The 27,135-nt window shown below is 49.7% G+C and overlaps 1 protein-coding gene across 2 annotated transcripts in view; it reads right to left on the bottom strand.

Annotated features, from left to right (window-relative positions):
- The window catches only part of ASIC2 (acid sensing ion channel subunit 2), a gene marked incomplete at its 5' end in the record, with an annotated part of 1,025,374 nt that overhangs the window by 77,174 nt on the left and 921,065 nt on the right, over positions 1 to 27,135 (bottom strand). For both annotated transcript variants that reach the window (XM_082370897.1, XM_082370896.1), the window contains one exon: positions 5,616 to 5,766. In XM_082370897.1, coding sequence (XP_082227023.1) covers positions 5,616 to 5,766 — 151 coding nt within the window. The remainder of the gene's footprint in view (positions 1 to 5,615; positions 5,767 to 27,135) is intronic.

Raw genomic sequence — 27,135 nt, 5'->3', positions numbered from 1 at the left:
TCTATTTCAATCTTATCTTTTGCTGGGGTGCAGAGAGATATTTGGCTGCTTTGGGCCATGGGAGGATATCTGGGGGGACTTAACAGCTCCTTTTACAGACTTTTAACTAATCCTCCTAGTTTTACCTGCACCTCTCAACCCTGTCGTCAACAGTATCTGATGCCTCCAATCCCTGATACTTTCTGGGTGGAGGGGGGCGTCTATGGTGAGAATCGTGTGACTTTAACTGGTTTCCCTGTGCAGAGCCTGGGCTTAGTTGCCTTGTCTGCCCAGTCAGTTAACATCTGCTCTCCATTTTCCAAAAATTTGCTGACATCTACTATTGTCTTCTCACCCATCTTCTTCGTCCTTGTGGGTTTATACTCTTAAAAAAAAATCCTTGATTGCAATTTAGGGGAGGTTTGGGGAGGGAGCCTCCATACATACTTATGTTCATTCCACTGTGTCCAACCAGAAATCTAGACTGTCAATTTCCCTGAAGCTTTGGAGCTCAGCGGGCACGTCATGGACTCCTTTCACTACGCCAGGAGAAGGGGGAGGGATGTAGACCTGGTCTCTGGGATGTACACACCATAGGACCAATGGGCGCTTTTCATTCCCAATAACATCAGTTGCCCATTCAGTGGTTTCCAAGCTGGGTTCCTTGGAGTCCTAGGGTTCCTCCAGGAATGTCTCAGGGTCGGGCACAGTGAGTATGGAGAAATCAAACTGGGGGCCCCATCTCCAGCTGGACCAGAGCAGCTCTACCTTTATCTGCTTTATATATTGGAGCTGTGCTAAAGCTTTTGTTCAAAACAAGGATTCTGCTATGGAAAAAAAAAAAAAAAGGAAAAAATAGAAAAGGAGAACAGAAACAGACCTATCATTATATGCCATTCTGTCTCCAAAGATGTCACTGGAACTTTTTTTTTCTGAGCTATTTTCATGGCAGTGCCTTTACAATCACATTTTGAACATTAAAGGAATATAGCGGAAGGAGAATCGCTTCTGGGTCCATACGTGGGTTTTCAGCTTGGTTCAACCACTGAGTGAAGTGTGTGTTCTTGCGGAGCTTCCTCAGCTTCTCTGGGCCCCAGTTTCTTTATTTTTCAGTGAGGATAACACCTCGTTAGGTGGGTCACTTGGAGGATTCATGGGATAGAATGTTCACAGTACATAGTAGCTACTCATTAATATTAGTTTCTCCCTCAGCCTGGCCCCATCAGTGTGCAAAACACAGCAATTTTTTCTCTCTCTCAACAGATATGTCAACAAATATTTATTGCCCTGGTATATGTCAGGGAGCCAGACAGTCCAAGATCCCTGATCTCTTGGAGCATGTGTTTCAATAGAGGAGGATGGTATACTCGAAGGTGACACATGACATGGAACAAAGGACAAGCAGAACAGATAAGGAGGGGTGAGGAGTGGGGCGGGGGTACAATTTTCAATCGGGTAGTCAGGGTAGGTGATGCCTGAGCAAAGACTCGATGGAGGTGAAGCAATAAGCCATGTGGGTCCGAGCAGGGAATTCTAGGCAGAAGGAAAGGAGAATGCAGATGCTTGAAGGTAAGCTTTCCTGGAGTGTACAAGGAGTTACAGGGAAGCCAGAGTGGTTACTGCCAAGTGAACAAGGGGACGGAGTAAAGGGGATGAGGCTGGGGAGATAATATGGGGCAAGACACTGACCTCTATTAGAGCATTGACTCTCAAAATAATTCCTTTGCTCAAAAATATAATGGCTAATTCATTTTCCCACAATATTAGAACTTGGGGACATCAAGGCAGAGTTTACTTGATTACAAAGTGTATTCTACATCAGGATGAATGAAGGATATAAAATTTGAGCCTGTCTATTTAGAATGCAAGCTCATTAGAGGGCTCTCTGCACACCAATTCTGGTTCTCTCAGATGTAACCCATCCCCACCCTCGCCCCTTCTTCCCCCAGCAGGGCCATTCTCGGGACAGTCTTGGGAGCCCAGCTCCCTCAGGGCTCCCATGTCCTTCCATGAACACACTCCTGCTCACTGATTGGTCCAGGGGTGGGCACCTGACTGGCTGGACCAATGAGTCCCTTCCCTGTTTTTTTTGTTTTGTTGTTGTTCTTTTTTAATAGGATATCAGTGAGAGAATCAGCATGGTCTCTCGCTGGTGGCAGGATGTATAAAATATATATCTATCGGGAACTATGTGTGAAAAGATATATGTGTGGAAAAAGCCTGTCTCTAGTGAGAGAGAATAAAGCAGTTTAGAAAGAGGAGAGGTGAGAGAAGGGGTGAGAGATCGAGGAGGCTCCTGCCCTTGGTTCCAGTTGTTTCTGATGCTGCACCCTTGCCTTCCTGCTGCTGGGTTGTTGAAGTTTGCCTTGGATTCCACGGGCAATACAATTCCTTTTATGCCCAGGCTTGTTTGAATCTGGTTTTTCTCATTTGCAGCCTAGATAACCCACTGCTTATTTCTTTTATCTTTGAAGTTACTCAGAGGCATCTACACAGAGTTTCATTTTTAACAACCTCCCACCTGCCTTCAATTTAATTTCCTTTAGAAAAACGTTGGTCATGAAATCTGCACTTCTGTAGTCGAGGACAGCTTTTCTGTCCTTTTTCTATCTTGTGAGTTCCTCCATGAAAAAGAAGGTTTTCCACGGTCAAAAGCATCGGGGAAATAAATGGTGTATGCAATATTTCTATCTTGGAGATTTATAATGTAGTGCATTGAAGAATTCCTGTCACAAATTAATGTGTTTAACTTTGCCTAACCAGGGTTCCCCAGATCCTTTCTATTCCTGTAACGTGTAACATCTGAAACTCCTAGCAGTCCATAGGGCCGAGTTGGGGGCATACTGTTAAGGTCCATGTGTGACTGAGCCTGCCTTCTTTAAAATGGCGTATTTCTAGGCTGCCTTGCACAAGGATGTTTGACCAAGGAGGCACTGCCAGCCCGGAGGAAAGGACACTTCTGGTAAATTTCATAGTTACTTTCTACGTGCTACGCATGACTCCATAGGGTTGGGTCCACCCAAAGAGGGTGCCTTTTCCTAATTCACTCGTTGGCACCAAAGGTCCATCCTCTAGGTCAGAGTTACACCTGGAGGCGTGGTTCCCTCCTTGCTTCCTTAAATTTCTGAGAGGTGAAGCAAGAATGTGCCAAAGGCTCTGCTTTGAGAATGAGACATCCAGACGATAAGGTGCCCCAGGACCCTTGTGTAGGTATGAGATATTTGGAACAGTCTCTGCCTCTGAGATGGGTTTGACCATCCTCCCATCTACTGGTTGCCATTATCAACCCTCCACTGTTTACAGTTTGCAGACAGCTCTCATCTGATCGGCTGATAAAGGCAGGGCTGGGGCTTTGATCTTCGGTCTGACTCTGTAAAGCCACTTTCCTGTCCTCCTGCTCTGCCTCTGTCATCAAGTTGTCTGTGGCCACTCCCTCAACAGCCAACTTTCCAACTTTCCATTTCTTTCTTCTCCATCATCACCCAAATATCTCCTCTAAGGACCCAGGCTCCTTTGCCTGGGGATTGAGAGGAAGTGGAAACGTAAAGGAGGCAAGATGGCATCTGTGGAGCCACAGGGCTTGGCAGGTCAGGAAGGCTCCTCCCCGCCGAGGACTGTGGCGGTGAGAGGCTTGGCCGTGCCCCCAGCCCTTGGGAGCAATGAGCAAACAGCAGGATGTGGCCGTGCCTCCTTAGGTGGCCTTGTGGACCAGCATCCCTCACCTGCCAGAGCCCACCTCTCATCCTTCAGCAGGTGTGTGGACCTCACCCCCACCCATGTGAGGCTCACCACCCCCCCACCAGCCCAGGAAATGAGCAGCTTTAAGGTGACCAGAGTCTCCAAGAGATGCTCGTGCATGGTGATGTATCGGCCTGAAGAAAGGTACCATAGAGGAAGCCTGGAGGTAGGGATTCAGGACGCCTGGCTGGGTGGCCTGGGTGAAGTCACCGAACCTCAGCCTCCTTCCCTGGCAAATGGGGATGAGGAGCCCTTCCTACCACGCAGGGCTGCGGTGAGGGGAAGGCCAGGAGGGAGGACTATTACGGTCCCAGAGGGACCATCTCCCACATTTGCTGGAGAGGGACCAAGGGATACTGAATTCAGGAAAGTGGATGGGATCAACGAAGTGTCTGCTCAACTAGGGTGAGACTGGGCTTGGAGGGCCTGGAGCCAGGGGTGAGCTGCCAGAGATGGTACTGGAAGGAATCGTGCGGCGCCCTTTTACCGTCCAGCTGCAGGAGCAGGAGGGGTGACCACAATGTGAGGTGAGTGGCCCTGCTCACCCCTCCCCCGTGGGATGCTCAGACAAGAGGTGCCGGGAGGGCCGGTGCGGTGGAGTGGGGAGAGCTCGGGGTTTGCGGTTAGTCGTCCCGGGGGGGGAGGCCTTCGCTGCCCTCAGAAGCTGGGTGGGCCTGGGCCTGGTGAGGGCCAGACCTCAGGATGGGGGCTGGGGGAATGGGCTGCAGGAATCACGGGGTGGGGACCGCAAGAAGTGAGGGCCAGCCTGCTTGGCCTCCAACCCCTCCTCAGCTCCAACCTGAGGGCCCAAGCCTCTGTCCTGCTGGAACCTTCTCTCCCTTCATCCCTCTTTGTGGGCCCTTCCAGGCCCATCTCTAGACCCCCTCCCCGTTCCCCCCCGTTTCGCCCTGAACCCAAAGTTAATCTCACTTTGGGTCTCTTTGGCATCCAGGGTCCCACGCTTGGGCACCTTTTTATTCTCTCCACCTGCTGACATTCTAGAGGCGGTCAGCATCCCTAGGCTTACTTGCCGCATCACTCCAACCTCCGCTTCCGTCATCACGTTGCCTTCTCTGTCTGACCTTCCTGCACCCCTCTTATGAGGACCCACCTGTATAATCCAGGATAATCTCAAGACCCCATGCAAGTACCCCATGTTTTCCCTGAACCCTCCCTCCTCCCAGGAGAAGGCCGCCGTCCTGCCGCAGCACAGGGGACCCTCACGTCCCACTGGATTCTGTGTCTCCTCCTCTAGGCTGTGATCAAGGGCTTGGTCTTTTTCAATTTAATGTCCTTATTTTTGTGCAAAGCCTGAGCTAGCGTACGTGGCTAATGAATAGTTTGCTGAATAAATAAATGAATAATTGGATGCATGAAATAAGCTTTGGGGACTGAACACACGGGCAGCCATGGTGCCAGGCCCCTGTGTTGTGCCCTTCAGTTCTCCAGCAGCCTCTCCGCCTTCCCTCAGTGGGAGGATCTGTTTTCCTTTCCCTTGGGCCTGGTAGCTGGGTTGGGATATTCCAGATGGTGGAAGAGGAAGGGGCTGGTTCGTCCCTTCCTCTTCTCCTGAAACCAAGCCACCTACCTCCCCATCCATACTTGTTAATTCCAACCTTCCTCCATGCCTCCTCTCATCCCCCCTGCCTTCCCTGTCCAGCAGTCCCATCATCTGCCCCCTCCCACCTGGTGAAATCCAAGGTAACCCAGGGCATCATTGCAGTCCATACCAGGGACATCCTCACCATTGACTGTCATGCTGTCATGTCACTAACCCCCTGATGGAGAACAAGCAGTCCTTCACCAGGTGGGCCAAGACAGCCCACACGAGGCAAACGTCTTTCAGAGTCCGCACCCCTCCACCATCACCCACTGCCCCAGTCCCTGGCCCAGCTCACCTGTCTCTCCCCAGATGGGCAGGTACTCATCCTGCTGAATGTCCAGCATGATCTCCAGCCCGTTGCCTGTCCCCCCCTTGACTGTTGTGAGCAGAGGTTTGCCATCCTCGCCTGAGTTAAACATGTAACACTTCCCATATTTTGTAAACACCTGAAGGAGAGAAGAGAGAGAGAGAAGCACATGGGTGACTTCAGACTGGCCTCCAGAGACTGGGGAGACCCCAGAAATCCAACAGCAGGCTAGAGTCCCCACTGCCCATCACAAGCAGCCCTCCTGGGAACAATGATTCCTTCACCCCTGGCTAATGGCCTGACTTTTGCCAAGTGGGATTCTGGCATCAAAGAACACATCTGGACACCCTTTGGCTTTTGTTGTAGTGGGATCTGCTCTTTTCTCCCTCTGTACACCACACCCCCGCCCTGTGCAGTAACGCGCTTTTCAAGTGTCCAGCATTACCTTTATCCTCTTGACCCTCTCATCTGCGTCTCTAGCCCCAAGCTCTCTCTTGGGTTCCAGACACACTGATCCCACTGCCTGCTAAGCATGACCTCAGGGGGACCCATGGATCCCCGACACTCAGCATGTCCCCATGGGATCAAATCTTCCTCAGCCTCTGTGCCCCACTGGATGGCTCTCCTGTACACAATGTCCCGGGGAATAGCATTGCCACCTGCCTAGGGGCTCAAGCCAGACCCTCAGAGTGGCTGCCCACACCTCCTCTTCCTCACCCCCACGTCCAATTAGCTGGCGGGGCTCGTCAACACTGTCTCTACATCCGACTTGAATTTTGCCTTCTCTCTTCTGCACTGCTTTAACTTAGGACCCCCATCATTTCTTGCCTGGGCTGCTGCAGTTTCCTAGCTAGGCTCCCAGATTCCAGACAACTTTCTCCAGCCCATCGTCTGAGTTCACTGTGGCTCACTCTTTCAGAAATGCAAACCTATTATATTAAGCCTGTGCTTAAAATCCACCAGGACTGCCCATCCCCCTTACAGTAAGATCCAGGCCCTCCCTCCACACCCAGTTTCCTATGATGCTCTCTGCCTGCCCCAGCCTCCTCTCCCCATCTGAGTCCACGAGAATCCACTAGAAGAGAAGCTCCATGGGTTCAGGGATTACCTCTGCATGTACTTCGAGGAATCTACCACAGGGCCTGGCACCTGGGGGTGCTCCAGAAATATATGTCAAGTGGATGAATGAATGAATGAATGAGTGAGTGAGTGGGTAGGTGGAGCCAAATCAAACAACTTGCAGCACCTCTGGATGTGCCCTGCTGATTCACGTAGTACTCGTGGTTTTCTAGTTGCTGCTTTTGCCACCTGTAACTCCTCTCATTCCTCTTTCTGCCTGGACAACATCTAGTTCTCTGCCTGGGCAGCCTCTGCTCTCCAAGACTGGATTGATGCATCTCCTCCTGCAAGAAGCCTTCCCGTGCTCCTGGACCAAGTTATATGACATCCCTCCTCACTGTTCCCCTTGCTCCTTCACCTTGGCAGCTATCACATGCAACAGTAAACACGGGTGGGTATTGTTCCTCCCATTATGCAGAGGAAGAAACCACAGCCCAGAGAGGTTAAGCGACTTGCCTAAGGTCACACAGCTATTAAGTAGAGAAGCTGAGATTCTAAGCCATGTCTGTCTGATTCTAACACACGTGATCTTTCTGAGCATGTTGACATTGTCATTGGGATGTTTCTGAGCCATACGCTGCTCCTCTCTGCCTTGCTTTTTCCATCAGCCAATCAATATTCATATGCATGAGCTCCTACTATGTGCAAGGATTATGGGGACTGTACAAGCCCTGCTACTGCTTCTTGTTTTATAACCTCAGACTCCCAATAGTTTCCTTTATAGCACACATCAAAGCGTGTAACTAGATGGTGATTCATGCGATTGTTTGTTGGAGGGGGCGGGGGCTGTGTCTGTTATGTGGAATGAATGAATGAATGGGTTCCAAGTTATTGCTACTCCCATCCCCTTGCCCACCTCTGGGAGGCGCCCTTTGGTGCTGGCCAGCCTTGCTGGTTCTGGCGGGAGCTCATGCTGACATCTTGTCCCACCCCCTTCCCTCTCTCTCTCTGCTCTGGCCTTCTCAGCTTCCTAACTGATTGTTCCTAAGCATTTTTGCTTGCTTCTCCATGAAGGTATTTATTAGAGGAAAGACAGTTTACCTTTGCAGGGGCAGGAGAAGGGGCTCAGAGACAGGCGGGCTCATGCTCACTGCACTTCTCTGCTGGCCTCCTTCTCAGCCGCTCCTGCCTGGGCTTTTCGGAGAGGATCATTTTCCTCTCTGCTCAACATCAAAGGCCTGAGAGCTATGTACACACAGTGCAGTTTTGCTACAAACTTGGGACAAGATGCCGCTCTCCTTCCCCATTTCGATGCATAATGACGTGTAAGTGTAACACGCGCTTCAAATTTACGCCTGATCGCCGCCAGCCAGAAAACACAATTTATTTAAGTCTAGACTTTCAGGCTGAGCCTGCTGCTTCTTCAGACCTGCCATTCTCCAAGGCGCTTCTCTGCTCTCCCGGTAAGCGCTGACAGCCCCGTCGTGGATGGCAAGGCTGGATTTGCAAGTTTGCTAAGAGTCTAGAATTGTCCTTAGTTGAATCGGTTTGTAAGAATTAATGGTGCACATTTCAAACCTGGATCTCCAGGAGTGATGGGGCGGTTGTGGGGGGAAGCCTGAGATAAAGATGGGCCCCATGACCATCAGTTTCATTGCTCACACTGGCACCGTGTGTTACAGTTCAGAGATGGCACGTGTGCAGCTTCAACTTTCTCAATGGCCCTGTGAAGTTGGAGGGAAGAAAACTAACAGTTCCTGAGCCTCTACTCTGTGCTGGCCCCTGCTTGGCATTTTCATAGGAGTTATAGCATTCCTAATTATGGTCTCAACTACCCTGATGGGAAGGCAGCTTATTATCACATGCCCATTTTACAGTTGGGAAGACTGAGACTTAGTGAAGAGGTAGGTAGTAGAGCTGGGACTCATGGGTGTGACTTTACCACCAAGGAAGTTCCAAGGAAGGAACACTGAAATTTCGAGCCAGACAAGAAGCTATCAAAGCAGATTTCTCATTATCTGTCAAGTCCGTGGCCTTGAACATGGCATTTACTTTTCCCAACTCCAGTTCCTTCATCTGAAAATTGAGCAAGATAATCTTGCCACGTGGTTGTGATGCCTAAATGAGAGAATGCAAGTGGATTTGTTTGGAAGATTACATAATAGACATCTTTACGAGTTATGAATCCATACTAGGTCCTTTTCAGCAAAAGAGAGAGAAATTATTTGGGTTATGGGGGAGGTCAGTCATAAATGGAAGAATGGGGGTGGGGTTGAGGAGTCCTGTCCTCTCTGCTTATGTCCCCATGATACTAAGCTCATCTTGAAGTAGTTATAGGGGATGGAAAATGCCATGTGCCACTAACTGCTTATTCCTTAAGAATGTTAAGCCTGTTGCTGAAAGCCCAGGGCAGCCAATGAGATCACTGGGGCCACGGAGTTCTGTAGGAAAGGGACATACTTTGATGCACACGATCCACTTTGAAAATCTACATTTGGATTCCAACAACTGAATTGTAACCAGTTACTGGTACAGTGGATAGCCACTGCCAGTCTGAAGCTGGCACATTCTAGCCTGTAATTTTCTTTTTTGGTAGTGTCTGTGTCTGGTTTTGGTATCAGGGTGATGGTGGCTTCACAGAATGACTCTGGGAGTGTTCCCTCCTCTTCAATCTTTTGGAAGAGTTTGAGAAGGATCAGTATAAGTTCTTTGTATGTTTGGTACAATTCCCCAGTGAAGCCCTCTGGCCCTGGACTTTTGTTTACAGGGAGTCTTTTTGTTTTTTTTTAAACTATAGATTCTATTTCACTTCTAGTGATTGGTCTGTTCAAATGATCTATTTCTTTTTGATTCAGTTTTGGTGGGCCATATGTTTCTAGAAACTTGTCCATTTCTTCTAGGTTATTCAATTTGTTGGCATATAATTGTTCATAGTTGGCACGTTCTAGATAAAAGAAACCTGGATGTGGGGATGGGGAGAGGGTCTCACTGCCTTCCAGTAGCTCTAAGAATAGCCCTGATGTCACAGACTGGCTTTGCTACCCTCTCTGGAGCACCATTCACATTTTATCTGTTGTCACTAATTTTTGCAGCAGCCCTATGAGTTTGGTATTATCGCCCCCATTTTACAGATAAGGAAACTGAGGCCCAGAGAGGCTGAACCAGGTCACAGAGCTGGTAAGTAGAGATTCCAGGGTGAAAGTCATCTTTGCCAAAAATCTTCCCGCCCAAATGTCTCATTTTGCATGTGGAGAGTCTAAGGCTCAGAGAGGTGAAGTGTCCTGCCCCAGGTCACACAGCTAGTTTGGGAGCAGAGCTGAGATCTGGGCTTGGGTCTGTGCTCTTCCTCTAAAGCTTTCTGTTTGCACATGCCAGGGGTTGGAGATTATAGCTAAGCTTCCCTTCCCTTATTGTATCCAGGAATAAGAAAGATTACAACTCCAGCTGGCCTGGGTGCCAGCCTCTAGGCTTGGTATGACCTGTTGGGGCACCCTGCCTTAACGGAGTCTGGGAAATGCAATGTGGAGCCCTTGTTGGGAAAGGTTAGGAACGGCAGATACCCATGAAGACACAGTTTTCTGGTCCAATTAGTAGTGCAAACAACATTTCCACACCATGTACCTACTTAAGAAAATAAATTATGTATAAGCTCCCTTAAGGACTGTTGAAATATCCACTTACTAGCACACAACTGGGCCTGCAAGCTTCAAACCTTCCAATGCCTCATTAATCCTGACCTTTAGGGCTTTTCCTAGGCAGTGGGTTCCTTGTCTCTTCTTGCTTATTACACTTGAAGGAAATGAAATTGTGCTGCTCCAAAAGGCCTCTAAAGCTCAGTCTTGAGTTGAATGAACTTTCCTCCCAGTGAGTTGCTGAAATTTCTCATTAGGCTGTTTTCAAAATAATGGACATGCTGAAGCCCACTGTTTTGTCTGCTCTGTTTTTCTCTGTCAAACTCCTCCAACACATTTCACGCATTGGGAAGTGAGACAGTCTGTCCAATGGGTTACCAGGTTTCCAGTAAACAAAACGAAGCTGTCTTTTGTTTTCTGAAGTTGCAAGGAACGTGTTTGAAAATGAAATATGGCAGAGGGATGTGTGCGTGAGGAGGCCGCCATAGACGGTCAGCTCTTTGAAGGCAAGGATGGCATCTCGTGAAGAAATCTCCTTGCTTATTCATCTCTTCTTGCAACAGGAATTTTTGACCACCTATCATGTTCCAAGGACTGTTGCATGACTCTGTTTTTTCCCCACAATGAGATTAAAAAGGCGATTTCATCCATTTCATGGATACCCATGAAAGCACCTCTGCATGAATGTTGTGGTCCTTGGGAATGAAGGAGATGAGGGGAAAGTGGCCCCTTGGCAAACACTTCTCCCCGCTTCCCAACCAAGAGGCCACACGCAGTCTCTTTTAGGACATCATTAATATCATTCTTCTTCGGGCTCCTTTTTCAAGGGGAAAGAAGAATGTACAGTCACTGGGCATTTACCACGAGGCAGGCACTATGCTGATTGCTTATACACCTTCTATATTTTAAGGCTCACACAGCCCACAGATGTAGGTGTTATTCTCCCCAATTTGCAGATGAGAAATTGAGGATCTGCGAGGCTAAATACCTCATCCAAGGTCCTACAGCTAGAGAGTGGTTCGCCTGACTTTTCCCTTTATAGGTATGGGTCGCTCAAAGAACCCTTAGCATTCTTTGAGCCTATACTATGGTACTGCGATCCCCGTCCTTCGGGCCCCTGCACCCATCTGCCGGGATGTGACATTTGTTGTGCCAGTTTCACTAAGAAGCCCGCCTGTCTTCTCCTTCCAAGCCTGAAGCACAGCCCAGGCCTTTTCTGCTGGGCATCTGTCCAGAGAGCTTCAGACCACGCGGGAAGAGATGTGTGAGCCCCACGCAGAAGAAAAGAGCATCAGGTGACTGCAAATCTGTGAGCTGGGGAAACAGCACGGAGAGGAGCAACGGGTGACTCTGAGTGCTCTCCTTCAAGTCACACGTTTTGTGAGCAAATGTCCTCTACGAGGACGGCTCCCAGAGGCACAGGGGCAACTTGAAGGCACCTGGAGGGTCATTTGAAATGCCAGACCCCCACCGATGAATCCCTCCTGGCGCCTCATGTGAGCACCCCAGATTGGGCCTGACTTGGGGTCATGAAGTGGGATGTGGGGAGCTAGAAGCCTTTCAAGTTAGACTGCAGCTTGGCAGGTTGGGGGAGGGGAGTCTGGGCATGATGGAAGTTTCCAAGGGGACTCAAGGATGGGTTGGTTGCTCTTTCTGCGGGGGTCCTCCACTGCCTGTCTCCTGTGGGCAGTACAGGCTACGTCGTTTTCACCTCTGGATTCCCAGTGCCTGGTCCCGTACCTGGCACATAGTAGGCACTTAATGGGCAGGTGTCTGGGTGCAAGAAAAAAGTCAAGCATGGAATTGGAAACGAGGCAGCCCCAGCTTCCAACGCTGGCTCTGCCCTGATTTGGGGAAGTCATTTCGTCTTGAATCTTGATCCCTCATCCTCGAAATGCTGGTAAGAATAACTTCCGATAGAACTGTCGTAAAGATCAAAAAGGCTGTCATGGATCTGAAAGCACTTCATAGAAAAACAAATCCTCGGGCCAGGCAGAGAACATTCTTGTTTGTGGCCTGTACCCTGTCTAAGCCCTGAAGGAGGAGGGGAGGCGAAAGAGTTGTTATTTGCCTGTAGAAATGGAATCTGAGATGTTGTTCCGTCTGGGACCACATTTGTGGCTCATCCATTCAGTTGCTTAGTGAACATCTACCAAACATCTCTTGTGTTCTAGCACCTCCCCAGGCGTTGGGGATGCAGACATGAATCAACTCTTTAGGGACCACCTAGTAGGGAGGGTGGCCCTGCAGAATGATCCTGGGTGGTACCAAGTACTATGGGGATGGATACAGAATTCTCTCAGGGACGGGGCTGCTGAAACCAGTGGTACTTAGCAGGCTGAGACAGATCCCTTAGGTTGGCTCCTGGTCTTAACAGGGCCATGCTGATGTCAGGAAGGCCAGGGGTGCCTGCTGAGCCCTGCCTACCAGCCCATCACTCCAGCTCTCTTCTGCTTCCAGAACCGAACACCCCTCCCCACCCCCCATCCAGGTAGACAGTGATGGGCTCTACTAAGAGGTGGGCAGGATTTGTGGAAGTCTTTGGAGTCAGGTTATCCTGGCTGAACACCTACTATGTGCCAGACGTTGTGCACAATGAATAGTGGAGCTGAGCTGTCAGCTAGTTGATAATCACTAAGACACACATGCAGTGACTGAGAAGAGCTGGCATCTGGTTCTCTCCAAGGAAACCAGTGTCAGTCTCAGTGGACCCCCCGCCAATCCCCCCAAGCCTGGCTCTCTGATCTGCACACTGCCAGCAGGTCACCAAGCCCAACTTAGGGACATAGGGCCAAGGCAGGTGGGTTAAGAAAAAGAGCACATTTCTAGCAAGCCAAGGCTCACTGCAAAGACCATCCCCTTGGCTGTCGTCAGATGTGGGGAGCAGGACTCAGGAGGGGTTCCCTGCCTTCGAGGAGGGCAGAGGCTCAGAAAAAGTGAAGGAGAAAGAGTGGGCACAAACCGTCCACAGCCCGGTACCATGTCCGTCTGCTGCCCCCATTCCTTCCTTCTAACCCTGCTGACACGATTCCTGATGCCCCAGCGTGCGCCAGCTCCCAGGCAGAGGCGACTGGAGGCAGGGCTGTGTTCAACGTGCAGCCACCCAGACGCACCGGGATGTAGCCCTGAGTTCTGCCACATCCGGCCCTTCCGGGGTGCAGAGCCCCACAGCGGGGCACATCTTAGTCTACGTTCTGATTACTCACGAGATAATGGACGGGAAGTGCGCCCGGCAGAGGGTACCTACCTAGTAACATTAGTTAAGATAATTGTTTGTGGTAGGGATTCTGCACCCAAGTTCTGAAATCTCAGCTCCTACACGCTGTGATTTCTGGGTTCCTGGTCCTGTTACGAGTTCTTTTTACAGCTGCTTGCCTGATCCTGTGACTACAGCCCTGTGTCCTCTTCTAACTGCTGTCTGCTGGACTTACAGGAATATGTGCCCATTTGGTTTTCCTGTGGCCGTGCCCAGATCCCTTCTGGAACATTCCTCAGGTACTCCCCTATAAGAAGTTTGTATCAGTCTGGCTGCTCAGCTGAACCTCACCTTTCCCCCACCTTCCCAGCACCTATCCCAGGGGGCTTGGGTGGGCTTCCCATCCCACTGTGAGTGCTTTATACCTGGATGACCCACCCTGAGATAAGATACATGTCATTCCTTGCACCTGCCTTACTACACACCTTCTGGGAACTGCCGTTCTTTGAGCAGGTGTGGGATGGGGGAGGGGAAAGGTGGGGATCAGAAATGTGTTCTACTGTGTTCCTGGTTAATTTCACATTATTCTACAGGGTTGCATGGAAAACAATGCATGGGTAAAAACCAAATGATGGTTTATGATGTTAACAGAAGTAAAGCAGATGTTCCAATTAATGCCAGGGCTGAAAACAATCCCAAGGCAGGCTGATTCTAAAAGCTGATCAAGAAAAGGTCAAACAGGTAACTACCCACACGGCACGAAAATCCTCATATCGCTTTCTTACTGATCTCATGTTTTCTCATTAAAAACAGATTTCAGCTTCTCCAGGAACTGCTCAGAGGATGTCATTGTCTTCTAGTTCTTCCCCATGGCTGGTCTTGGAGGTTGAGTAGCATGTAATCTCAGTAGCAAAGCTTGCATTATGAATGTTTAAAGGCATCACAGATTCATGAGTGCAGAGGGCTTTTGGTAGTTTAATCAGATTGCTTTCCTGAAGTGTGGAATTAAGACCAACTGGCAGATACACAGCATGCACAATACCACTCTCCCTCCTAGGTCCATAGCAGACATAACTAATGGATCACAGCACTCTCTCCCTCTGAGTCTCACAGTTTTGTTTTCAGCCCAGTAATTCTGGCTGCCACTATTAGCATTAGCAAGTGAGTTGAATCCTATTTACCCTCCTTGTGCTGGAAGAATGTAAGTTCTGCTGACGGTGCCAGTGTTTCTGTAGTTAAGGACAATGCCTGATAGTCGGGGAGGGTTTGAGCAGGGCAACTTGAGGGCCACAGTTTTGGGGATTTAGGCAGAAGGGACTCTAGTTGGTGACATAGGCAGAGGTAGGACTTTGTATATTAAAAAAATTGCTTAGACTTGCCCCCTGCACTCTGGTGGAGCAAGCATAAGCTTTGGAACCAAATACCAATTCTGTCATTTATGAGCTTTTAACGTTGGGCTAATATTTCTTTTTTTTTTTTTTTTGGGAATAACACAAACTTTTTTTTTTCCCCACAGTTGCATTTTTAATTAATTAATTAATTAATTAATTTTTGGCTGTGTTGGGTCTTCGTTTCTGTGCAAGAGCTTTCTCTAGTTGTGGCAAGTGGCGGGCCACTCTTCATTGCGGTGCGCGGGCCTCTCACTGTCGCGGCCTCTCTTGTTGCGGAGCACAGGCTCCAGACGCGCAGGCTCAGTAGTTGTGGCTCACGGGCTTAGTTGCTCCGCGGCATGCGGGATCTTCCCAGACTAGGGCTCAAACCCGTGTTCCCTGCATTGGCAGGCAGATTCTCAACCACTGCGCCACCAGGGAGGCCCTGGGCTAATATTTCTTGACCACCCCTATGTTTTTCTGTTGCAGATTGGTCGACTCGACTCCCAGGCGCCTGTAATTTTCATGGTACCACAGTTCCTTGACTTAGGATCAAAGGATCAAAGGACCTGAGATGATTAGGGGCTTTCAGAATGAAAGACAAAGAATTTTAGTTCATTCAACATCTAATGAGCAACTATCACTTGTCAAATACTCTGTGAGGTCCTGGGAATACAAAGATAAATAAGACATGGACATTCCCCTTAGCTGTCAGGGTAGAAACGGGAAAAAACAGCTTTAGATCATCAAGGCGACGGAGCAGCTGTAAGGCCGTCCTTGATTCCCACACATCAGTTTACAGAACGCAGCTCTTGAGGAACAATGAACATGAAGCAAGGTCCGCTTGTGTAGTATTTGTTCTAACCCTTCGGTCCTGTAGAGCTTTTGTACATTTTCAGAGGGCCAGTTTTCAGCTACTGCTTTGATATCAGCATGACCTACCCCAATCTTTCCCATCCTCTCCACACTCCCCCACCAAGCCCATTGCATCTCCTCCCCTCCAAATCAGAGCCTGGACTAGGATGAGGCAGGTGAGGTGCCTAAGGCACAGAATTTAAGGAGCCACTCACTTCCGGGGGCGGAGAGTGAGCGCCTCCTTAAATTTTGCACCCCGGGTGCCTCGCTTGCCTCACCCTGGTCTGGGCCCTGCTCCAGACAAAGTCAGATGAAGATCGGAAGAAAGACGTTCATGATGAAAGTGGCAGGACGGCTGTTCTCACAAGCTTGCAAAATAGACACTATTGTCCCATTTACAGATGAAGAAACTGAGGCTCAGAGAGGGTGAGTTACTTGCAAGAGGCATCACAGAGAAGTGAAAGATCACAGGCTTTTTTACAGACACAGATCCAAGTGGGGAACCCAGTTCTACCAGCCCTGAGCCATGTGACCTTGGGCCAGTGACTTATTTTCTCTGACCTTCTGATTCCTCCATCTGAAGAATGGCGATAATAACACCTCTCAGGGTCAGATGGGAATGAAGTCCAGGCACTTCCAGCTTCTGGTTCCGTGAGTCTGCTTTCTCATGTGTCCAGGGGACTGGCCACACCTGCCTCACAGAGATGCCCTGGGGACCAAATGAAATGATGTCTGTACCAACCCCGAGTGAGGTCTGAAGACCTTTTCGGAGGATCAGATGTAAGTTCCTTAATAGGCTTTGCTGTCTCTCCAGCCCTGTCAACTGTCTGTTCTTCTAGGGTGTGAGGGGGGTAAGCATCTGTTTGGTGAGTGCTTTTAGAGGTCCCTGGTAATAGCTTCAGATCTTCTCTAGAGGGATAATTGAGACAGAATGCCTGCTACACGTCAGATGCCATGCCAGGAGCTTAAACGCACGTTCCCATTCAAACCACCCAGGAACCCTACTATTATTCCCACTGTTAGAGAAGAAACAGAATCCATGGGAGGTCAAACGACTGGCTCAAGGTCATGCAGCAAGTCAGAGGTAGAGCCAGGAGCTCCACCCTTTTGTCCGATTAAGAAACCTGGGCTTTCTGTATCCCACTATGTAACAGTGACAAAAAGAAATCCAGGTTAGTATTTCTCAGCAATGGGGCAAAATCTAGGATTTGCACCTGAGCACGTTCTAACATGTCTGAGTATAAATTAGACTAATTGCAAGTCAGGACGTGAAACCACATGAGTGCCAACTATTTCCTAGATATGGCAGAGCGATGGCTTGAGGCTCTCCAGGATGGCCCAGGGGTGTCACTGATTAACAGTATGAGTCTTTGCTATGTCCCAAAAATTCAACTGAAATTCTACAACGCTGTTCCACCAAATCAGAGAATTGAGGGGGGCAGGTCAGCAGCTCTCTGCATGTTTAAGTCCTATAGGTTCAACCTTGAAAATATCCAGTTAATTTCCTCCTCTCAACCCCTGTAAGCTTCAGGGAGATGTGTCAGCTGTCACCACTCCAAGTCTCTGCAGGGGTGAGCATCCTCTACGCTACCATATTCCCTGTATCCTCCCTAGTTCTAGGGACTTAGCAGAAAACCAATGAATGCTGAATAAATTAATGCTTTCATTTATTTGTCTATTTTTGCTCCATCCCCAAACTCTGAGACTATGTCTTACCTATTTATCTAAGGGCTCTATGCAGAGCCTAGCTTAGCATAGGTACTCAGTAGAAGTTTGTTGAATGATCAACTTCAAAGAGAATGACTGAAAGAATAATGGTGCAATTTGTTTTATAAAGAAAGAAATTTGCACACAACGTAGCTGATCAAAAACTGTATAAAGCTAGGACTCCTGTGTGGCTCCCCACCCCCCCGCCCCGCCCCCGCCGTGAGCCAGCTTTCTTCAAAGCAGGAACTTAAGAAAGTGGCCAAGACCTCTGCCTGAGCTCACGACTTCAGGTTGGATGGGCCGGGGAGAGGTTTGGTGAGGATGAAATCAGGGTTCCTTTTATCAATGTCAGCAGCCAGTTCCCCTGTCTTCTGAGAACAAAGGAGAAATGGCTGGAGGAAGTGGGGGTATTTAAAATGGAAAAAGAGCAGACTTAAGGAGGATCATGACAGCTATCTGTAAATATTTGGGGGGATATCATTTGGAAGAGAGAATAGACTTATTCTGTACTGCCATGGAGAATAGTGCCAAGATCTGGGTTGGACCTAGGGAAAGAACTTAACAATTAAAATAGGCGACAGTAATCTCTCTGGGGAGATGGACATATTCTATATCCTAAGGGTATGGGTTACACAAGTGTATCTATTTGTCAAAACAATACAGGGAAGATAGGTGCACTTCAGTATACATAAATTTCACAACAACAAAAGGAAATGTTAAATCACCATTATCATCATCATTGTCCTTAAGCGAGGGAGAGGGGTGAACAGAGGTACAGAGGAAACAAGAATGTCAAAATGTTAATATTGTTGGATCGGGATGGTGGGCACATGGGGTTCATTATACTATCTTGTTTACTTTGTATATGTTTAAAATTTTTTCATAATTAAAAGCTGATATATGTTCATCATTGAACAGAGATGAATCTGATGGGTTGTGTTGGGAGACAGGGAGCTCCCTGTCACTAGAAGCGTTTATGCAAATACCCTGGGCATCCTCAACAGCGCCGCCCAGGAGGGTATTCCAGGAGCAGGGGCCTGAACCAGATAACCTTGGCCAGGACGCTCATCCTTCTCCTCGAGTGGGGGGGTTGGGCAAGCCTGTCCTGTACTGGCAGAGGGTCTGGAGGAGAGCTGGATCCCCCAGAGCCATGAACTGGAGCCAGAGACCCTCATTCCAGACAGTGGGAGATGCTGGGGCTAGAGTACCCAAGGTGTCTAGGAAGGCCGCTAGACTTGGAGGGAGGGGTGTGGAGTGAGGAACGGATCCAAGTCAAGAAGAGGAATTGCAGGTGTGGAAAGCAGTCTGAGTGTTCAGGCTCTGAGCCGTATGCCACTGCTGACTAGCCGTGTGAACCTGAGCAAGGCACTCAACCTCTATGAGCCTCAGTTTTCTCATCTGGAAAATGGGAGGTCGGACCTACCTCATAGGATTAAATGAGCTTGGGTGCCTGGCACCTAGACAGCCATGCTCATTAGGGTTATTACTACTTATAAGGGGGAGATAAGCCCAAGGAAAGACAGGCTCCCGTGGGGAGAAAGGGATGGGCTTGAAGGCCTGTCTCATTCACCAGCTACCACTGGAGGCCACATCTTAGGGATGGCTAAGGGAGGGGTGTCTGAATGGGTCAGCCTGGCTTAAAAGGCAGGAAAAAAACATCTATGAGAACTCTTCCATTGATAACATCCCAGGATTCTAGAGGGATCCCAAGCAATTTCTAGGAGTAACTGCTGGGGCTCTCCACGCCCCAGTTCATTGCTGTTGCTGTAGAGGTGCCCGGTGCTGGAGAGCTGTGTGTCCACGTTGCCAGGACACAGTCTCCCCTTGGCAGCCCCCATGGACCCCAGACCCACTTGGCTACAGCTATGACCCCACCTCAGACCCTAAGCTTGTTTGGATCGGGCCTGGAGTCATACACAGTGAACTCCACAGGGCAGGAAAGGCACCCTCATCTTGCCTGGTACACAGTGGGTGTGTAATAAATGGGTTCCAGGTAAACAAACGGATGCTTAGCTAAATGTGGAGACAGGTGCTTTAGCCAGACCTGCTCACTCCAGGGCTCATGTCCCTGGGGGGACCTGTGAGGCTGGGGGGACAGTCTGTCCTCCCCGATCTGGGCCCACAGACCCCCAGGGGGCCGACTGGCAGCCACTGTCAGCAGGCGTTGCCCACGGCAGACGGCGGTAGCCACTTCATTTCCGTGAACGGCTTGGAGCACCAGGGCGGTCACCCACCGAACACACCATACATCAGATGCCTAATGGCGCATTTTAGAACATAAGTGGTAACCACCAAATGGGACCCAGGAAAGGAATTAGAGCCAGATGCACAGCGGGGAGGGAAAAAAAAATTGAGAAGCGCCTCGAAGGAAGTAGGGCCCGATGCAATCATCCCGAGACAGGAGAAACCATCTCTCAAGCACCTATAGGCCAGGGGAGTCCATTTCATTTAAAATTGGCACCCTTTACAGAGAGCTGGGCTGGACGCGGGGCCCCTCACAGGTCAGTGCTGCCAGGACTGGGCCTGCCCGGTCCGACCCTGACCACAGCATCCTGAACTGCTCTGGGAGCCCCTCCCAGCCACTCATTCGGGTTTTCATTCAACAAACATTTTTGCGCACCTACTCTCTGGTACGAGGTTATGTACCAGGGCATCTAAACGCAAGAGTTCAGACTCAAATTTGTCTGGTTTCAAATGCTGGCTCTGTCCCGACCTAGAAGTTAGTTAGTTTCCCTTTCTCAGTTCTTCTTTGTAATACCCTCCACCTTGCAGATCTGTCATGCAGTTAAATGAGAATATGGGGAAAGTGTTTAGAACAGCAGTGAATATATCCCCAAGGGTCTCTGCCCTCCTGGGGATGCACTCTGACATTCCAGTGGAGGGAGGGGACTGTGGGCCAGATCCCCTGTGTCCAGCTTGGGGAGTGCACACAGTAGGTATTCAGGGGATTTTATCTGAATTGAGCAGAGCACATGTACACACATGCACACATGTGTACACACTTGTATACACACACACACACACGCCACCTAGAGCCCCCAGCAGAGATCTATTTCCTTGGTAGATGGACTTTTCCAGACCCCTTAGTGGAGAGATGGCTATTCCTGGGTCCTGGCTTTATGCAGGCTTCTTGGTTCCAGGGCTTTCTCATTTCTGGCACCTGAAGTTTCCCTTTTCTTTCGAGCTTGGCTCTGCATTAAAGATTTTTTAAAAAACTGTACTTTGTTCTGCATATCTATGTGCATGGAGTGGAAGACGGGTCTGGGTTGGCTCAGTCCGCTGACGGTGGAACTAGAAATCATGGCTGGAATATTAATTGTATTTGCTCGTGCCCTATCTTGCTTCCCAAGGTTTTTGAGGTCAATTATAATACAGACATGAACCAGGTAAGGTTCCTAACCTCCAGGACTCTCTAATCCCTTTGGGAGGGAACAGGAGTGTAAAAAAATAGCTACGATAGACCGTAGCAGAAGGAAGGATGCGGTACGTGGGGAGACTCAGAGCGCGGCCAAGGGACCAGTTATGACCTGAGGGATTGAAGAGGCTTTGTGAGAGGCGTGGCTTTGCACTGGCGCTGGCTGGAGGAGGAGAATTTCAGGACACGCAAAGTGGGGAAGGGCAGAGGGAACAGCATGAGCTGAGGCACAGAGGCATGGGGAGGTGTATGGGGCTCTCTGGGGGCAGGGAGCACACTGGTGGGGCTGGAGGGGGCACTGTGAGCGAAGGAAGTGGAGGATGAGATGGGAAAGGTGTCTTGGGCCAGACTGTGAAAACCCCGATTCTGGGTTAAGGCCAAGCGTTGTGCGAGACAGCTTACAGTTATGTATTTAATCCTCATCGTGGTCTTATGTGTTATTATGCCCCTTGTAGGGATGGAAAACTTAGACTCTGAGAGGTTACAAGACATTCTACCGTAAGCAGATTATCATCCCCAAATCAGCCCTTTAAGCCCATAAGCAGGGGTCAGGATCCAAACTCAGATCCATGGTCCCTAAGTCCCTGTGTCCCCAAGAATAAAACACTGTTGCCAAGAGGCATTCGGGAAACAATGAAGGACCTGGGGAAATACAAAGGCCGGGTAAGGTCTATATTGCTCTCTCAGGTTAGGCATTGCAATGGAGATGAAGAACGGCCCTGGCCCCCATCACTACCACCAAAGAGAAAGAAAGAGAAAAGGAGAAGCTGAATGGAGGTTAAAAGTGGAAGAGCAGAGAGAAATCAATGCAAGGACTCTGAGAAGGCTCCGGGATGGAGGATGGGGGGGAAGATGCTGGGAAAGGATCAAACCCTCCATCCACAGTGGAAGACTCCCAGTTCTCAGAGTGTCTCAGCTCATTTGACAGAAGAGGGAGCTGGAGTGTAGGGAGAGGAGCCCCAACTTCTGCTTCTGGGCTTGATTGACTGATGGACTCATTCATTTGTGCATTCAACATCCAATCTCCTCTACACCCGGCACTGAGCACTATGGGGTTGCCAAGGACATAGATGCCGAGGGAAGATATACTGAGCACGTATGTGTTAGGTACTTACAGGCAATGTCTCCTTTATTTCTCTGAAAGACGTGGGAGGTGTTAGATTCCCATTTTACATATAAGAAAGCTGAGCTCAGAAAGGTTCAGTCAGGTACCCAAGGTCGAGTGGGATTGACACCCAGGTCAGCGTAATACCCAAAGTCCATTCCTTTCCACTAGAGCCCGCTGCGTCCCTGCTATCACTCCTGCCTCAAGAGCTTAACAACCAGGGCAGTTAAAACATTTATGCCCCAAGGAGGGCACCTTTGACAGTGAAAGGTGGGGGCACTCTTAGTAATTACATCAGGACAACAGGGAGAAGCTGGCATCGTCCTGGGCAGACTGGGATGTACTATCCTATCGTATATAGTACATATACTATACCCTATACTAAAGGCGCGTTAGTATTTATATTTGCACGGAGCTTTGAAGCTTTCCAATGCATTTCCCCACTTTCAGTCATGCCTTATTCATATGGTGAAATGAGAAAAGTTTCCCAGATAACTGAAGCTCATCCTTTTAAACGCGATGTTTTGAGAATCTGGATGATGCTGGATGGTGAACTTTGAAATGCAGATCAGGTTTTCCTGCTTGAGGAAAGAGCGTTCCACCATGTCGTCCCCACGCTGGCCTGGCTCTCCCACTTCGCTGCGGAGAGCTCCTGCAGCCTGCAGGACTCAGGGCAGAGCTCTGAGGAGGGGCACTCCAGGGCCTCTCCTGCCCCCAGAGAAGGGCAGGCAGCAACACCTGCTCTATAAGACTGTCGGATTCTCAGACCCCAGCAGGTCTGTACTGGGCTTTCTGCGGTCAGCTTCTTTCACAGAAACTCAAAACCAGCATCAACTAAGTCAGAGCCTTAGGGGAGCAGAGAAACGTCAATGCAAAGAAGATGAGAAGGCGTTGGGGTGGGGGGAGAGGACCTCTTTGAGATCAGTGAGCTCAAACTCTCCATGTTACAGATGAAGAGAAGGAATATGACTTGCCCAGAGTCTCATTGCTGATTAGCGGCAAAGACGGGACTGGAATCCAGGTTTCCCGGCTCCCAGGCTTGAGTTCATCCTGCTGAGCCCTGCTGCCCCTCTTCTCCCCTCCCCCACGCCACCGCATGGGACCTCTGGCAAGCGCCCCGGACACGCTCCGCTCTCTCATGCCTCTGTGCCTTTGCACCTGCCGTTCCACCTGCCTCGCATGCCCTTCCCGGGAGTACCTTGCCTGGCAAACTCCCTCCTCCTTCGAGAGGGAGTGGAAGCGTCCCATCTGGTAGCCTTACCCGCATCACTGGACCTTGTTCATGGGTTAATTTTTGGTATCTATTATACTGTGAAATTTATGTGTCTGCCTCTCCTTTTGATTCCAGGCTCCCAGAGGGCAAAGATTCCATCTTGTTCATTTCTGTATCCCAGCAGCCCGCACAAGGCGGGGAACGGAGTCAGCTTTCCATCAATGTTATTGCATGAAATTGAAGTGCCCTTGGGGGGAAGGGAGTTATGACAGGAGAGGTTGCCTGGCAAGGGGCGAAAGACGGAGGCCAGGGAGGAGGAGACAGGCGTCGACAGCTGATTCCTCCCGTCACCGCAGGGCCAAGGGCGAGCCCGTGCAGAGAAGTGGTTTAGAACAGGCCTGAGGGTGCGGGGAGAGGGCAAGGGGGTGCTGGCAGCCCCAGAGACTGCTCGACCCTGCATCTGCTTATTGGATTCTCTCCGGCAAAGTACCAGTGAATTAAAGCCCAATAAAAAAGGCAATTAAGTCCAAAGTCATTGATGCCTTAAGCTCCCCCAGGTCAGCGAGCCAGCATGCAAGCTGGGCCGATATTTCTCCATTTCTTCCCACGTCTACATTGGTCTCCAGTTAAGCAACGGTGACACATTTTATTTCAACCATAAATGGAGCAGAGAGACTGATAGCAAAGCGATGGCTGCTGCCTTCTCCAGAGGGGAGGCTCTGGATCCCATCCAAGAGACTCCTGTCAACAGGCGTGATGTCCACGTCCTGACCTTGGGCTCCGGATGGGGTACTGGTGGTCCGATCCGTGCCTGTGTTCCCGTGTGCATGTGTGTTTGCCTACATGTACTGGGGGTGTGTATGCCTGTATGTGTGTGTGCACTGTGGTTTGCTACATAGATACGTGCAGTCTGCACATGTGTGGGTTGATTCATCCATTTATTCCACACATATTTAGTGAGCACCTACTTTGTGCCAGACACTGTACTTGCCTCTGGTGTTTTCATGGTGAAAAAGACAGTCTCAGCTCCTACCCTGTGGGTTATACAGTCCAAAGGTGTAGAGGGGAAGACAGACAACAAAACAAGTAATAACAACAACGCACATTGAATGTTATATAGGTGCAGGTGTGCACACGCATGCTTGAATATCTGAATGCATGCAGGTCTGGAAATCTAAGTACGTGTGTGCATGAATAAAGTGGCGTGTGTTGGGGGAGGGGAAGAAAAGAGAGAGGATTGAAGTCGTCGGGGCACCTGAGTCAGAACAAGGGCCCTAATACCTAAAGAGTGTGCACAACCCATGGCCATGGCCTCCCCACTTCCTCTCGTCTCCCCTGGAGGTCTTCTGACCTCTGCTCAGTCACAGGAACCTTCGGAGGCCAGTGGCTGACCCTCGTTGCTGGGTGGATGGAGAAACCCTGGAGTAGGATGATGGGAAGGTGGGTTTTATTCTCAGTCCTGCTGTTAAGTAGGAAGTCCACTGCAAAGAGGGATGTGGAGTTAGGAGTCCTGAGCCTGCCATGTAGTAGCTGTATAACCTTGGGCACGTCTCTTAGTCTCTCTGAGTCTCAGATTCCTTATCCATGAGAGTGCGAATACCATCACAAGATTGCTGTGACAGTCCACGATCCTACAGCATCCAGACAAAAGTGGGATGTAACTACCATTGATAATAGTGATTGTTCCTACCATGGCCAACCCACTGCTCACTGGGCCGTTCTAACACACGACTCCAGTGGTGCCTGAAAATGCCTGCATAGCATTTTCCAAAGTATTTTCCAGAAAACATGATTTCTAGGAGATGCTTAAAGGAAAAAAACCTCTGTGGTCAAATAGGTTAGAAAACGCTGGGCTAAACAGAGTTAAACATGTTGATTTCTTGCAGGCCTTCTCAGAGCCTTTAATATACCCACGTACACTATGAATCTCCAAGAATGGGCATAGTAAGCACCATTTCTGTCTTAGGCTGGATCCCTCCAGAGGCTAGGACTTCAGGGTATATTTGGGGGTGACTTCAGGGAGCCCTAGTAGGGGGCTGTGGAAGTACGGCAGGGAAGGGAAGGCCACCATATATGGTAAACTTGGAGTCAGTTCCTGCTGTGGTGCCTGGGGCTTAGCCCTTCTAAGGGGACCTCCTAGAGATGGTGAAAAACACGCTGCAGGGTAATCACACCAGATTGGGGAGGGAGCTGGCCGTTCATCTGTTTGCTCCTGTTTATCATTGGTTGAGAGCTGCTCCTGGGGTGTCCAAACCCCAAACTTCCCGCCTGCCCCGGGGCTCAGGCCTGGGATGTCCCTGTGCCCAGAGATTACTCTGAGGCAGAAAGTCACAGGTGTTTGCAGGAAGTGCCTGACAGCAGGAAAAGAGAGCACAGAGGCCATGTGGCTACTGCACTGAGAGCATCTCCATAAATTCCTTCCTTGGCTTGACCTCCAAGTCTATGTTTGGATCCATGAGCACCAGATGGGATTACGGCTCCACAGACCTCTCTGCAATGAACACTGGCTGACACGATAACGTACCAAATCCCTCCACGGACTGGCCCTAGTCTATTTTTCCAATCGTATCCATTTCTACTCCCTTTGAGCCTAAAAGTCAGGCTATATGGATTACTATAGTGGGAGAGGAATAGGGTGGGCGGGGTGGATACAAACATCTCTTCCAATTTGGACTTTCCTGGGACAATTTAGAGCTCTTGTGCATGAGTGTATGTTGGATATACCTCCTGGAATAGGGCCTGGGACTCACTACAGGGGAGAGGCACCAAGCAATACAGGGGATGGAAGCTCCTGGAAGGTGGTGACCCAAGGTATGTGGCACCAAGAAAGCCAGAATTTTTCTTGAGAGAAGCCAAGATTGAGGCTGGTAAGCCAGAGCCAAGCTTTGGGTACAAAGTGTCAGTGAGAAACAACGGATGGGTCAAGACAGGCCAGAACATGCCAGAATGTCCCAGAATGTTCCTTATATGAGACACTAGCTCAGGGCCTGCCCTAGTGTCTTAAGGAGCCACAGACAGAATGTCAGAGCTGGAGGTACAGAGCCCCGGGGATCATCTAACCCCAGACGCTTGTTTTACAGAATAAGGAAAATTGAGGACCAGAGTGGTGAAGGGACTTCCTCAACGTCACCCAGCAATTTAGGAGCAGAGCCTGATCGGAACACACGTTTCTTGCTCACTAGTGAGCCCTTCGTTTCGGATTGGTTGACTAATAGGGTTCCTTCTTGCCAAGAACCTGACCATCGCCTATGGGTTCTCTGATAAGAAAGAAACCCCCATTGAGCAATTTCCCTTCGCTCAAGCCCCTCCCCGCCAGACTGGGACAGCGAGGGGCCCTCACATCCCCTCCACCTTTCATCTCAGTCCGTGTATTCCCTGGAGGGTTCCTTGCCACCTCAGGTAGTAAAAGCATTTGCAGTTTTAGACATGTCAGCAAGTTTCGCCAGGCAGTGTAAGGGAGCACGAACGCTAATGCCTCCATCTGGGGATTACGTTAATACACTATCCCGAGCTGACATTTTAAAAATTGCACATTTTAATTGGCTGCCTCTTCCATCTCCAAGTCTAGGATCACACAGTAATCAGGAAGTGGGACGGTGGAGGTGGCTGGCGAGATGCCTTTGGCTGGGTTGCAAGGAGCGCTGGCCTGGAAGTCGGAAGGCTTGGGATCTAGCTGCCAGGTATGTGACCTTGGGCAGGTCACTTCTCACGTCTAGGCCTCACCCTCTTCGTATGAAAGTGAGGCGTTAGGGCTTGACAACCCCCATGGCTCCTTCCAGCTCTAACCTTCCGTGAGTTCTGGACTGCTAGAGCCCCCCCACATTTCTTGCCTTCCTCCTATCATCTGTGTCCTGGACGCCAGGACTGCAGCAACACCACTTCTCTTCTGACTCTGGAACTTATGTGTTGGGGACATACCTTTTCCTGCCTACCTGGTAGCTACCTGGGTCTTACCT

This window comes from Balaenoptera borealis, assembly GCF_965194805.1.
Source record: "Balaenoptera borealis genome assembly, chromosome: 20".
Taxonomy (NCBI): Eukaryota; Metazoa; Chordata; class Mammalia; order Artiodactyla; family Balaenopteridae; genus Balaenoptera; species Balaenoptera borealis.
Note: the sequence above shows the minus strand (reverse complement) of the source record. Positions and strands in the feature narration are given on the sequence as shown.